This window comes from Dama dama, chromosome X (assembly GCF_033118175.1).
Source record: "Dama dama isolate Ldn47 chromosome X, ASM3311817v1, whole genome shotgun sequence".
Classification (NCBI taxonomy): Eukaryota; Metazoa; Chordata; class Mammalia; order Artiodactyla; family Cervidae; genus Dama; species Dama dama.
In genome coordinates this window covers 157,259,071-157,273,355 of record NC_083714.1, presented here as the reverse complement: position 1 = coordinate 157,273,355, position 14,285 = coordinate 157,259,071, and the positions used below count along the sequence as shown (strand labels likewise).

Genomic DNA, 14,285 nt, shown 5'->3' with positions numbered 1-14,285 from the left:
TGTGAAGCCATCTGGTCCTGGGCTTTTGTTTGCTGAAAGATTTTTGATGACAGTTTCGATTTCCTTGCTTGTGATGGGTCTGTTAAGATCTTCTATTTCTTCCTGGTTCAGTTTTGGAAAGTTATACTTTTCTAAGAATTTGTCCATTTCATCCAAGTTGTCCATTTTATTGGCATAGAGCTGCTGGTAGTAGTCTCTTATGATCCTTTGTATTTCAGTGTTGTCTGTTGTGATCTCTCCATTTTCATTTCTAATTTTGTTAATTTGGTTTTTCTCTCTTTGTTTCTTAATGAGTCTTGATAATGGTTTTCAATTTTGTTTATTTTTTCAAAAAACCAGCTTTTAGCTTTGTTGATTTTTGCTATGGTCTCTTTAGTTTCTTTTGCATTTATTTCTGCCCTGATTTTTAAGGTTTCTTTCCTTCTGCTAACTCTGGGGTTTTTCATTTCTTCCTTCTCTAATTGCTTTAGGTGTAGAGTTAGGTTATTTAATTGGTTTTTTTCCTGTTTCTTGATGTAAGCCTGTAATGCTATGAACCTTCCCCTTAGCACTGCTTTTACAGTGTCCCATAGGTTTTGGGTTGTTGTGTTTTCATTTTCATTCATTTCTATACATATTTTGATTTCTTCTTTGATTTGTTGGTTATTCAGAAGCGTGTTATTTAGCCTCCATATGTTTGAAGTTTTAACAATTTTTTCCCTGTAATTGAGATCTAATCTTATTGCACTGTGGTCAGAAAAGATGACTGGAATGATTTCAATTTTTTTGAATTTTCCAAGATGAGGTTTATGGCCCAGGATGTGATCTATTCTGGAGAATGTTCTGTGTGCACTTGAGAAAAAGGTGAAGTTGATTGTTTTGGGGTGAAATGTCCTATAGATATCAATTAGGTCTAGCTGGTCCATTGTGTCATTTAAGGTTTGTGTTTCCTTGTTAATTTTCTGTTTAGTTGATCTATCCATAGTTGTGAGTGGGGTATTAAAGTCTCCCACTATTATTGTGTTACTATTAATTTCCTCTTTCATACTCGTTAGCGTTTGCCGTACATATTGCGGTGCTCCTATGTTGGGTGCATATATATTTATAATTGTTATATCTTCTTCTTGAATTGATTCTTTGATCATTATGTAGTGTCCTTCTTTGTCTCTTTTCACATCCTTTATTTGAAAGTCTATTTTGTCTGATATGAGTATTGCAACTCCTGCTTTCTTTTGGTCTCCATTTGCGTGAAATATTTTTTTCCAGCCCTTCACTTTTAGTCTGTATGTGTCTCTTGTTTTGAGGTGGGTCTCTTGTAGACAGCATATATAGGGGTCTTGTTTTTGTATCCATTCAGCCAATCTTTGTCTTTTGGTTGGGGCATTCAATCCATTTACATTTAAGGTAATTATTGATAGGTGTGGTCCCGTTGCCATTTACTATGTTGTTTTGGATTCACGTTTATACAACCTTTCTGCATTTCCTGTCTAGAGAAGATCCTTTAGCATTTGTTGAAGAGCTGGTTTGGTGGTGCTGAATTCTCTCAGCTTTTGCTTGTCTGTAAAGCTTTTGAATTCTCCTTCATATCTGCATGAGATCCTTGCTGGGTACAGTAATCTAGGTTGTAGGTTATTCTCTTTCATTACTTTAAGCATGTCCTGCCATTCCCTTCTGGCCTGGAGGGTTTCTATTGATAGATCAGCTGTTATCCTTATGGGAATCCCTTTGTATGTTATTTGTTGTTTCTCCCTTGCTGCTTTTAGTATTTGTTCTTTGTGTTTAATCTTTGTTAATTTGATTAATATGTGTCTTGAGGTGTTTTGCCTTGGGTTTATCCTGTTTGGGACTCTCTGGGTTTCTTGGACTTGGGTGGCAATTTCCTTCCCCATTTTAGGGAAGTTTTCAGCTATTATCTCCTCGAGTATTTTCTCATGGGCTTTCTTTTTGTCTTCTCTTCTGGGACTCCTATGATTTGAATGTTGGGGCATTTCACATTGTCCCAGAGGTCGCTGAGGTTGTCCTCATTTCTTTTCATCCTCATTTCTTTTTTCCTCTCTGCTTCATTTCTTTCCACTATTTTATCTTCTACCTCACTTATCCTATCTTCTGTCTCTGTTATTCTACTCTTGGTTCCCTCCAAAGTGTTTTTTATCTCATTCATTGTATTATTCATTTTTAATTGACTCTTTTTTATTTCTTTTAGGTCTTTATTAAACATTTCTTGCATCTTTTCAATCTTTGTTTCCAGGCTATTTATCTGTAACTCCATTTTGTTTTCAAGATTTTGGATCATTTTTATTATCATTATTCTAGATTCTTTTTCAGGTAGATTCCCTATCTCCTCCTCTGTTGTTTGACTTGGTGGGCATTTTTCATGTTCCTTTACCTGTTGGGTAGTTCTTTGCCTTTTCATCTTGTTTAGATTGCTGTGTCTGGAGTGGGCTTTCTGTATTTTGGAGGTCTGTGGTTCCTTTTTATTGTGGAGGTTTCACCCAGTGGGTGGGGTTGGATGATTGGCTTGTCGAGGTTTCCTGGTTAGGGAAGCTTGTGTCGGTGTTCTGGTGCATGGAATTTGATTTCTTCTCTTTGGAGAGCAATGCAGTGCCCAGTCATGAGTTTCAAGATGGGTCTGTGTGTTAGACGTGACTTTGGGCAGCCTGTATGTTGACGCTCAGGGCTATGTTCCTGCGTTGCTGGAGAATATGCATGGTATGTCTTGCTCTAAAACTTATTGGCTCTTGTGTGGTGGTTGGTTTCAGTGTAGGTATGGAGGCTTTTGGATGGTCCCTTATTACTTAAAGTTCCATGTAGTCAGGAGTTTTCTGGTGTTCTCAAGTTTTGGGCTTAAGTCTCCTGCCTCTGGATTTCAGTTTTATCCTTCCAGTAGTCTCAAGTCTTCTCCAACTATACAGCACTGATAATAAAACTTCTAGGTTAATGGCAAAAATATTCTCCCCCGTTAGGGACACCCAGAGAGGTTCACAGAGTTACATGAGAAGAGGAGAGGGAGGAGGGAGATAGAAATGAGCAGGAGGAGAAAAAGGGGGACTCAAGAGGAGAGAGACAGATATACACCGTTGTCTGTTCCTAGAGTGTTCTCTGTAGCCCAGACACCCACAGAGATTCACAGAATTGGATTGGGAAGAGAAGGGGAAAGGAGGAAATAGAGGTGTTCTGAGTTAGAAAAGAGAGAGTCAAGATTGGGAGAGAATAATCATCACACTCCTGAATAAAAATGGGAACTGAATATTGGATTCTTAAATGTTCACAATTTATATCATATACTGAATAACAAAAATTAAAAATCTAGAGTAGAGGTTAAACTCTTAAAAATACTATATTAAATCAAAAACCAAAACACAAAAAAACGTTTTAGAAATATATATGAATTTTGGTTTAAAAATAGGGCTTCTCTTCTTTTTTTTTTTTTTAAGGTTATAGTGTATTGAAAATGAAAATTAAGGAGTAGTAGAGGAGTACTAGAGGACTTTAAAAGAAATAAGAGAAAAAGAAAAATAGAAAATAGAAGAGAAAAAGGAAAAAAAAGAAGAAGAAATTTTCCCTAATTAAAAAAATCATAGAAATCTATGAAAATGAAAGTTAAGGAGTAATGGGGGAGTAATAGGGAACTTTAAAGGAAAATAAAAGAGAAAAAAGAAAAAAGTAAAAAAAAATTTTTTTTTTCTTACTTAAAAAAAAAAAAGTAAATCTATATCTAGGAATTTCTCTGGAGCTGTTGCGGTCAGTGTAGGTTCGGCTCAGTTTTGGATAGCTCCTCGTTCCAGCTTACACTTCTTGATATCTACAGGCCCCTTCTGGTGTAGTCAGTGTTATCTACAGGGATTTTAATGTGTTGCACCGGTCCCTTCTGAAGTGGTTCCCTTTGTTTATTTGGCTTCTGTTTGCCGGTCTCTTCAGAGCCTCATTTCCGCCCTGACACAGGCGGACGGAGGTGGACTCTTATTTAGGTAGCTAGTTCCGTGGCGCTGCAGGGAGCGGCTGGCACTGCGGGGAGGGGCTGGCGCTTCTTTCTCCATCTGCACTGCTCAGTCTCCCGGCTGCTCTATATGGAGCGCAGGGTTCCAGCCCTCGGGTGTTCCACAAAAGCGCGGAACAAAAAGCTACGCCTGCTCTTTGTGCCTTCCCCATCAGAGAGGTCCAGGCAGCCAGGGGCTTGGCGGGTGCACTCTCCCCAGGTGCGGCGCGCCCACTCCCTTCCACAGTCCCAGTCTCAGTTTCCGCCGGCGCCAGTTGGGTGAGTGCATCTTCTGCCCTCCGCGTCCCCAACCCCACCTGCGCCGTTTGGGTGCCTGCGCCCTGTGTCTCGCCGTGACCCTCCCAGCAGATGTCGACCATCCAGAATCTCAGGAGGTCTTTGATTAGAAACTGGAGGCCTGTTTGCAGTGCGGCAGGGGATGCGGTCCTTGGGGCCGAGCCTGCCCCTTTCCCCTCCCCCCTGCCTCCTGCCTCCGGCAGGGCTGTGCCGATCTGCAGCCTGAGAGCTCTTCTCTGGACTTTCTCGGTCCCTTTGTTCTGCGAACGGCTGGCAGTGTGTTTGGGCTGGTTAATTTTCTCTCTCTGTTTTACCCTCCCACAGTTCAAGTTGGCAACACACAAAAGCTCCCTCCAATTGTCCTCAGGGCACTTAGGCCCGGACCCTACCCCAAGCAATGCCACCCACTCCTCTCCGTTCCGCCCCCACTTGCTGGTGGCGGATGCGGGTGTCTGGGGTACTTTTCTGCTGGGAGTTGCTTTTAGGCTCGTAATCTGTGGGTTTTATTTATTGTTTCCCTCCCAGTCAGGTTGCCCTCTGAGATTCAAACACTTCCCCCAGGCCCGCCAGTGCGAGGGTTTCCTGGTGTCTGGAAACGTCCTCTATTAAGACTCCCTCCCCGGGACGGATCTCCATCCTTAGCTCTTTTGTCTCACTTTTTATCTTTTATCTTTTGTCCTACCTCCTTTAGAAGACAATGGGCTGCTTTTCTGGGCACCTGATGACCTCAGCTATCGATGAGAATTTGTTTTGTGAAGTTTGCTCTGCTTTCAGTTATGCTTTTGATGAATTTGTAGGAGAGAAAGTGGTCTCCCCGTCCTACTCCTCTGCCATCTTGGCTCCCTCAATATTTCATTTTAAAATATTTATAGGAAAAAGACATTTTAAGAGTCACACTAGGAAGTTTATGAATGACATCTGCTAATTTAAAGAAACTAAATGGAATTGCTTAGTCAGCAGTATTTTTTAAAATTTATTTATTTATTTATTTGTATTACTTGGAGGCTAATTACTTTGCAATATTGTAGTGGTTTTTGTCATACTTTGAAATGAATTAGCCATGGATTTACATGTATTCCCCATCCTGATCCCCCCTCCCACCTCCCTCTCTAACCGCTCCTTCTGGGTCTTCCCAGTGCACCCGGCCTGAGCACTTGTCTCATAAATCCAACATGGGCTGGTGATCTGTTTCACCCTAGATAATATACATATTTTGATGCTGTTCTCTTGAAACATCACACCCTCGCCTTCTCCCACAGAGTCCAAAATTCTGTTCTGTACATCTGTGTCTCTTTTTCTGTTTTGCATATAGGGTTATCATTATCATCTTTCTAAATTCCATATATATGTGTTAGTATACGGTATTGGTGTTTATCTTTCTGGCTTACTTCACTCTGTATAATGGGCTCCAGTTTCATCCATCTCATTAGAACTGATTCAGATGAATTCTTTTTAATGGCTGAGTAATATTCCATGGTGTATATGTACCACATCTTCCTTATCCATTCGTCTGCTGATGGACATTTGGTTGCTTCCATGTCCTGGCTATTATAAACAGTGCTGTGATGAACACTGGGGTGAACACATGTACAGTGATGTGCATTCAGTTACTGGTCCAGTTTGTTGTCATGTGAGTTCACACTCTGTGCCAGACGGGGCTCCACACACCGAAACAGACAGAACCACTGCCCTGGGGCAGCAGGGGCTTCATACCAGGCAGGGGCTGGTGCTGAGGAAAACCAGCACAGGGAACGTGCCTCGGGTCAGCGAGAGCAGAGGGTGGGGTGTGGTACAGGACGGTGTGGCAGGATCTGTTCAGAGATAACACCCGTGGGGAAGGATTCCAGGCAGGGGAGCAGCCAGTGCCTCCGAACCAGGGCCCAGAAGAGAGGCCATGACAGGTGTCTCGGGAGGAAGCACAGAGGGAGAGGAAGGAGGCTGGACAGGACATAGAAGCCTCAGGGCCTGTGTCCACATGCAGGTCCCAGGGGTCCTCCTGGGTGACACAGGACAACTGTGAGGCTTTCAGCTGCAAGCGGCATGTTCTCTGTGCTAAGACGACGCTTTGATTCACTTTTGGGAAGAGACAGCAGCGTGAAGTTCCCTCAGAGGGCAGTTCATTGCCAAACATGAGGGGAGAGTGGGCTGGCTGAACATGCTTGGGAGTGAGAGTGTGAAAAGTCTGGCTGGAGATGTATTTTTAAATAAGGCTTCCTAGTGCATGTTAAGTGGACTAAGACTGAATGAAATAAATCAGGTATGGATACTGGTGAGGCTGGAGAAAGGATATACCTTTATTTTATGATTTATGGGAAACTGAGAGAGGAGCAATTTATGAATCAGTTGGGGCAGCAGGAGTCAGAGACCTGTGGTCAGTGGGACCTGGACCGCTCGGTCTCATCCAGTCTCAAACCCACTTCCTGCAGAGATCGGCACAAAGGCTGCTCTTTGAACAAAAAGCCACAAAGTCACATTTACCCACACCTGCTGTAACCACCCCCTGTGCTGCCTCCCATATGCAGAGAGCTCCAGGCCAGGAGCTCCTAACTTAATAGACCCTTTCCCCTCACAGGGAGCCACTCAGGAGATTTCACCTAAGTCATCAAGTCTTATCCCTCAGTAGGGTAAATACCTGTGGCCACTGTGACGTGACATTTCAGATACTTACACGCAGGGAAATTCCCTGCAGATCCATCTCTATCAGGAGAGACACTGCCTCTGATTCTGCTGGAAGGTCCCTATCTGGGTGATATGTAGAAAAGGCCCTTGACACCAGCTTCCTGGATTTCTGTAGATATAGAGAATAAGAGTGGAATGGAAAAGTGGACTATAAACACACACTCGATGGGAGACAAATCGTGCACTGTCAACACTTAGATGATTAGCGGGGCTGGCCTGACCAAGGCAAACCAGCTACCTGACCAAAAGCTTCCTCTTTCAGCAGAACCGAAGCCCAAGATCCACCCATGTGCCTCCTGCTCTCTGGCCTTCTCTAGTCAGACATTCCTCAGCCAACACACCCAGCGCAGTCACCCATCTAAGACCCTCCTGAGACCATCTGAAACAAACCTCCTCCAGCCAGAGGATCCCTGCCCAGGCAATCAAAATCAGTGATATTCAGATCCACACAGCCCAAGTGACAAACCTGAGGGTCAGGATGCCAAGGACAGGCTCCCAAAATGGCTGAACAGCATAAGGCTGAAGAGGATTTCAAGGGCCTCTTCCTACTCACCCAGAGGACAAATGGGGGGTTCTGGGGTGCATGAGAGAATGAAAGATGAGCCCAGAACAAGCCAGAAACTGAATCCAGAGGACACAGGCACACTGCTCACGGGGGCAGGGGTCTCGGGGATTATGAGAGTCACGTACGGAGAGTGTGGGCAAGGCTCCAAGGACAGGTCAAGTCTCAGCACACACGAGAGGACACACACAGGGGAGAAGCCCTATGTTTGCGGGGAGTGTGAGCGAAGCTTCAGTCAGAAGTCAGCCCTCATCAGACACCAGAGGACACACACAGGGGAGAAGCCCTATATTTGTGGGGAGTGTGGGCGAAGCTTCAGTCAGAAGTCCCATCTCATTTCACACAAGAGGACACACGCAGGGGAGAATCCCTATGTTTGCAGGGAGTGTGGGCGAAGCTTCAGTCAGAAGTCGGTCCTCATCAGACACCAGAGGACACACACAGGGGAGAAGCCCTATGTTTGCGGGGAGTGTGGGCGAATATTCCATTGAAAGTCAGATTTATTCAGACACCTGGGGATACACAGAGTGGAGAAGCACTATGTTTGTGGGGAGTGTGGGTGAAGCTTCAGTGATAGGTCAGTCCTCATCACACATGCGAGGATATACACAGGGGAGAAGCCCTATGTTTGCAGGGAGTATGGGCGAAGCTTCAGTCAGAAGTCCGTCCTCATCAGACACCAGAGGACACACACAGGGGAAAAGACCTATGTTTGCAGGAAGTGTGGGTGAAGCTTCAGTCAGAAGTTCCATCTCATCTCAGACAAGAGGACACACACAGGGGAGAAGCACTATGTTTGTGGGGACTGCGGGCGAAGCTTCAGTCAGAAGTCCGTCCTCATCACCCACAAGAGGACACACACAGGGGAGAAGCCCTATGTTTACAGAGAGTGTGGGCGAAGCTTCAGTCAGAAGTCCCACCTCATCTTACACAAGAGGACATACACAGGGGTGAAGCCCTACGTTTGCGGGGAGTGTGGGTGAAGCTTCAGTCAGAAATCCGTCCTCATCAGAGACCAGAGGACACACACAAGGGAGAAGCCCTATGTCTGCAGGGAGTGTGAGTGAGTCGTGACCAAAAAACCACACCTTAGCCACACGAGGTTTACTGCAGCCACCCCATACCTCAGCTCTAAGGGGGCCTCAGAGGAGGTCTGTGACCCATTACTATCCCCAGGAGTATCACGAGAGACTTCCTATGCGGTCCAGTTGCCAAGACTCCAATGCAGAGACCCACGTTCAATACCTGATTGGGGAACTAGCTCCCACAGGCTGCAACTAAGGCACAGCACAGCTGAATAAATAAAAATATAATAAATATTTTAAAGAAAGAGTGTGATAAGCACAGAATTACTTGTTAAATAGACCTTCCACTTTCATGACAGGAGAGGAGGTAGATAAACTGCGGAGGGTTTCTTAAGTGTTCTGAAGATGTTCATGCCAATTGCCTTCATGGTTTTTTAGGTACTCCTCTTCTAATAAATTTTGTCTCCAAACAAATCTGAAGCCCAGACTATGTACTCATTTCCCCCTTATCACTGACAGTAGTGGAGTCCAGTCATAGCTGAACCCCTGGGAAGGCATCATTCTGGAGCCAAGTCAGTTAGGTCACTGGACAGTCAGTTCCTGGGTCCAGGGAGAGGAATCTAGGGTTTGAGACAGACTCACCAGGGAAGGTAATTCCCCAGCCTCCTGGGCACTGTGCCCTCTCCTCATAGATCACGACTCTCCTTTGGCCTCTCCTGGTTTCCCTCTGGTTCCCTCTGACTTCTGTAGCCACAAAGGTGAAGGCCACGTGTCTGTGTGTGTGTATGCACGCACGCCTGGCTCAGCATGGGGCCTCTGGTCTCTGCTGCTTCCTCGGGGTCATCACAGCATCTGGACACCAGATTCGACCACAGGGGTCCAGGTCTCAGCCCTGCCCTCAGCAGCTGTGTGAGCTGGGGCAAGATGCTCAAACTCTCTGTGTCTCTATTCTCATCTGTGATACGGGGTGGGAGCACCAGCATTTTGGCCTGATGTGAAAGCACAGGTGGAATCTGGCAGAGGCTGGCTGAGAACGCAAGCCCCACCTTTGCTTTCCTTTGTGTTTTTTTCTTCAATCTTTTTTATTTTTTAACAGAAGGATAATTGCTTTACATAATTTGTTTCCTGCATGTCCTTCACCCCCCACACTTTCCAGGTCTTCAGGGCTAGATGAGGAAGGGGCCGTTTAGGTACCCAGCTGCCCTGATGAGGGGGTGTGAGGTCATGAGTGCTAAGGGAGGGCTACCTCCCTTTGCAAACCTGCCGTTCCTGCTGAGCTGGGCAGCCCCAGGGCCCATCCACAGACAGGCAGTGCCCACAGTCGTCACCCCTGCTGAGAACAGAGCCTAGAGCTGCGTTTGGAGGAAATCACTGTCTGCCTCCATCCCACGCCCACACGGAGGGTCCTTCAATCCCACACCATGGCTTCTTTCTGCATGGGCCTCGTACCTGTGCCCGTTCACTCTGGGCAATGCTATCGCGACCTTGAAATTCTTAACCATGGAAAAGTTCATCCTTACACTTCCCTTCCATGAGTGAAGTCTGATTGGCCCTGGGGTGCGCTGTGAGCCGAGCAGATGCACACACAGCATGGGTCCTGGGGTGACCAGGCTGCACGAGGGGACAAGGTGGACACAAAGCCCCCCACCCCCACCCTGGGTGAGTGAGGGTGGGGACAGCACCAGAAAGCCACGCTTGCTCAGACCCGGAAGTGAGCTCCAACACAGAGTGGGGGCAATGGGGTTCTTAAGGTCGACCACAGCCTCCCCTCTGTGAATGAACTCTGCCCTGGCCTGATCCTTCCAGAAGGGGTTCAGAAGGCTGAAGTCTGCCCAGCCACCAGAAGACACCAAGGGGAGAGTGGGCCACGGGGCGGGGGGTGAAGGGTGCGAAGTCCAGGACTCGGGGCAACGGCCCTCAGTCCCCTCCATGTGCCAGGCTTGTGAAGCGTCTCTACATGAACCGTGTCAGTAATAACCACTGACTATTATTTTCCTGTTTCTGTCATGCTTTCTTAAAGGAATGTGTTTGTCTGTGGCTTGGTTTCCCTACAGGAAGGGAAGCCACGTAAACTCCCCATCTTCTGTGGCTTCAGGCTGGGGCCATTGGAGGGAGAGTTAGAGGTGGTGCAGGCAGAGGGGCCTCAGCTGAAAAACGGTGGGTACCCAGAAACCTGCAGGGGCTTCTCACCTGCACCTCCCACCAGAGCTGGGCCTGGAATCCCCTGGAACCCTGAGCAGGTCAAACCTTCTCCCTCCCCTCCCCTCAAAAAGCTGGCTCCTGGGGCCAGCCCACAACACCCCCAAATCCCCCATCACCCACAGCCCCACATAGGCCCTCCCTCACAGAAGTGGGAGGACCTGGGTGGTGGCACAGATGGTGTGTGACCCCAGAGCTGGGGGTCTCAGCTGACCTTGAGCCAGGGGGTTGGTGCTTTACACAGCCTCCCAGCCCAGGGAGCTGCCAGCAGCCACAAGCCATGATCTGAAGCGGTGCTAGGAGATGGGGAGTGGGGATGCGAGCTCTCTGAAGCCCCATCCTGTTCCCAGGACAGCGGCCAGGCCTCACCTGACACCGTGACTGCCCTGCACGGGCACACAGGACACCAGCAATCATGGGACGGACAGCCAGCTGCCTCCACCGCACGCTCCACCCTGACCACGGTAGCCCCGTGGCTGTACCAGCCCCGCCGGTGCGCAGCTCTGCTGGGCTGCTAGGGCTCACGGACCCTGGGTGAGTCGGTGAGGGCAGTGCTTGCTTGTTGGACCTGGAAAGTGTTTCCACAGAGAATCTGCCTGGATCTTGGCCTCGGTTGGTACAGAAGTAACCGGCAGTACGTTCAGGGCTCAGGGAAATCAGTTCTGAAGCTCTCTGGGTTTAGGGATACAGCACCTCCTCACCTCCACCCCTTCCACGGTCATGGAGCCTTCTCTTCCAGGGGAAGGTGTTTGGCAACATCAGCCACAAAGACACTAAAGAGGAGCAAGGCCACGGCAGGCGGAGCAGGGTGTTCCTAGGGCAGCAGACGGGCCTTGGACACTCCATGCTGGACCCCTGCCCCACCGGCTTCTCCTCCTTCTTGCTGGGCATGCAGCTTTCAAACCTGCTGGGTGCCCGCCAGTGAGGGACCCCAAAGACACAAAGCTGGGGTTGGCGATGGGGGAGCTGGATGCCAGGGTACCCGAGACCCTGCAGCAGGTCAGTGCACTGTGGACCCGGGCCGGCCTCACTGAACGGTTAGGCCCTGTGCGTTCAGGACGCCCTCTCTGGACCCCAGGTGGAGGTGCTGCTGCCTCTGGTGCCCACCTGGGTCTCAGGAGGTAGAAGAGAGACCGGGTTGTCCTTCCCACCTCCTACCCAGAGAATGACAAAGGCCAGTTCCCAAAAGTGGGAGCAGGGTGGGCAGAGTGAGTCTTGGGTCTCACAGGGTCCCTGAGAAGAGGGATTCACTGCTCCCTTGATCCCTCTTGACTGGTTCCCCTTCTGTGCTGTCTTCACACCAAATCTCACAAGTACGAGGCAGTCCAGGTGACCACAACATCACTCACCCAGGTGCTGACAAACCTCCTTATTTATTATGGGCAGAGAGACAGTGTGGCTGGTGTGACACTCCCCTGGACCACAGAGGAGAACCCCCAGGGTGTGTCCCTGCAACCTTCTGAGACCTAGGTGGGCCTTGGGGGCAGAGCACTTCCAGCTGGGGTCTGGAGAGGGTGTCCTGAATAGACAGGGCCTAAATGTCCAGTGTGGCTTCAGGGAGTAGGGGCAAGAGGGGCACTAAACCCTTTCTAAATATTTCAGACAACCACTGAGTTCCTTTTGGAGTTTGGTTTCAGATCTTTTTATATGGTCCATTTTCAGAGTCTTTATTGAATTTGTAACGATATCACTTCCATTTTTTGTTTTGAATTTTTGACTGCAAGGCATGTGGGATTGTTACCAAGTCCAAGCTCGCTCTGCATACCTCACAACAGGCCGATTAATCAGAGCCGAGGCGCTGAGGCAAGGAATATGACTTTACTTGGAAAGCCAGCAGATTGAGAAGATAGCAGACTAATATCTTAAAGAAACCATATTGTCAGGGTCTGGATGCCAGTGTCTTTTATAGAACACAGAGCTTGGAGGTGAGGAAATAAAGTAAAAAGGCCATTAATCTGGCAAACATCTCCTGGAATGGCCAGTCTCGGGAGGAGATGTGTTACTTTCTCCCTCCTGTAGCCATCCACAGGTGGACAGGTCCTGGACAGAGGCAGAGGGGCGGGGTTTCCTGAGGCAGGCCTTTATGTATGGACAGCATCCCTATAGAAAACAGAACAACAGGAAGCAAAGGTTAAAGTAAAACTTTCAACATGGACACAGATTTTGTTCTTCCCTGTAACAATTCCCCAGTGTCAGTGTCCATTCCACAATCTTATGGGAAAAGGGGTGATGAGTGCTCTAATTGCTCCACTAGTTGCATCTTTGGGGAGTGCCCACCACTGGTGCAAGTGTGCTGAATGTTGAGATTTGTCTTTGTTGTTCTTTGGAAAGTCTCTACTTCATATGTATAGACATAATAATATTACAATACAGGTGTTGAGAGTTTTATTCAGTACAAATCTTCTCGGACTTCAAAACCAGGGGGCAGCATCTAAAGTTAAGGAACTTAGCACTTTTCTATGTGTGGGAAGATGCACCAGCCATCTCACTGAAATCATCCCCTTTGATACACACCTTACCACCTGGGACCAGCATCCTGTCTTCTCCTTCCTGAGTTTCCTAGGGGATCACAGTGGGGAGTGGCTGCAGTCTGATGGCTGCTGGATAGCAGGTAATCTTTTCTTTCCTGAGTTTCCTCAGAGCTCACTGTGAGAATTGGCTTCAGTTTGATAGCTTCGAGTGAGTAGGAGGGGGAGCCTGGGTCCCCATTGAGATCATCTCAGCAGAGACAGCAAGCACGTCCTCCGACTCCAGACAACCTTCCAACATTCAGGGCTCAGCGTTCAGCCTGCAGGATCCACAGCCGTCAGCTCATCCACCATGCTCTGCACAAGGTTACGATTTAGCCCTGAAACCTACACTGCAGGAGGCCCTTTAATGTGGCGTCCTGTCCAGCAAACTCTCAGTCACACCCTCCAAGCCTGACCCAGGGCCAGCTTTGCTGAGAGGGTCTCACTGGGACCCAGGTTCCCCCTCCTGCTCTCCCACATTCCGTACATGAGTGGGGAGAAGGCGGGGGCTCGGAGCACAGTGCCTCCAAGCAGGTAGGGCAGACGTTCTCCCATCACCCCTTGTTGTCCATCCCTGGGAGCACAGTCTTATGTCACTTTTACCAGCAGAGGACATGTGTGCCCAGGTCCGGCGCACTCTCTAGGGGGTGTGAGCTGTGAGCACTAACACAGGAAACCCCGAGTGACCTGCTTAGGCTGGAAGACTAGTTCATGGGATGTGAACTGAAGTCTGAAAGTAGCTTCTCATTGGGATTAGCCTTCTCCAGACGTAGCTTGGGGGCAGCAAGAGTGCAATAAGTGGCCCCCAGCTGGGGCAGCCACACAGTGCCTCTCGACAGCCCTGTGGATACTGTGCACCAGAGTGACCATGAGCCCACATTCACCCTGCAGATGGCTTCTGAGAGGTCCGTGACAGACTAAAGCAACCATGAGCCTATACTCACAGCAGAAAGCCTCTGAGAGGTCTGTGACAGACCAGAGTGACCACAATCGTGCATTCACCCAGCAGATGGCCTCTGATAGGTCTGTGACAGACCAGAGTGACCACGAGCCTGCAC

The 14,285-nt window shown here is 48.3% G+C and overlaps 1 protein-coding gene across 1 annotated transcript in view; it reads left to right on the top strand.

Moving 5' to 3' along the window:
* LOC133052981 (histone-lysine N-methyltransferase PRDM9-like) overlaps positions 1-11,642 on the top strand; it is a 62,588-nt gene extending 50,946 nt beyond the window's left edge. The window contains exons 15-16 of the mRNA XM_061137737.1: positions 11,068-11,181; positions 11,457-11,642. Of these exons, the coding sequence (XP_060993720.1) occupies positions 11,068-11,181; positions 11,457-11,642 (300 nt within the window). The remainder of the gene's footprint in view (positions 1-11,067; positions 11,182-11,456) is intronic.
* The last annotated feature ends 2,643 nt before the right edge of the window (positions 11,643-14,285 follow it).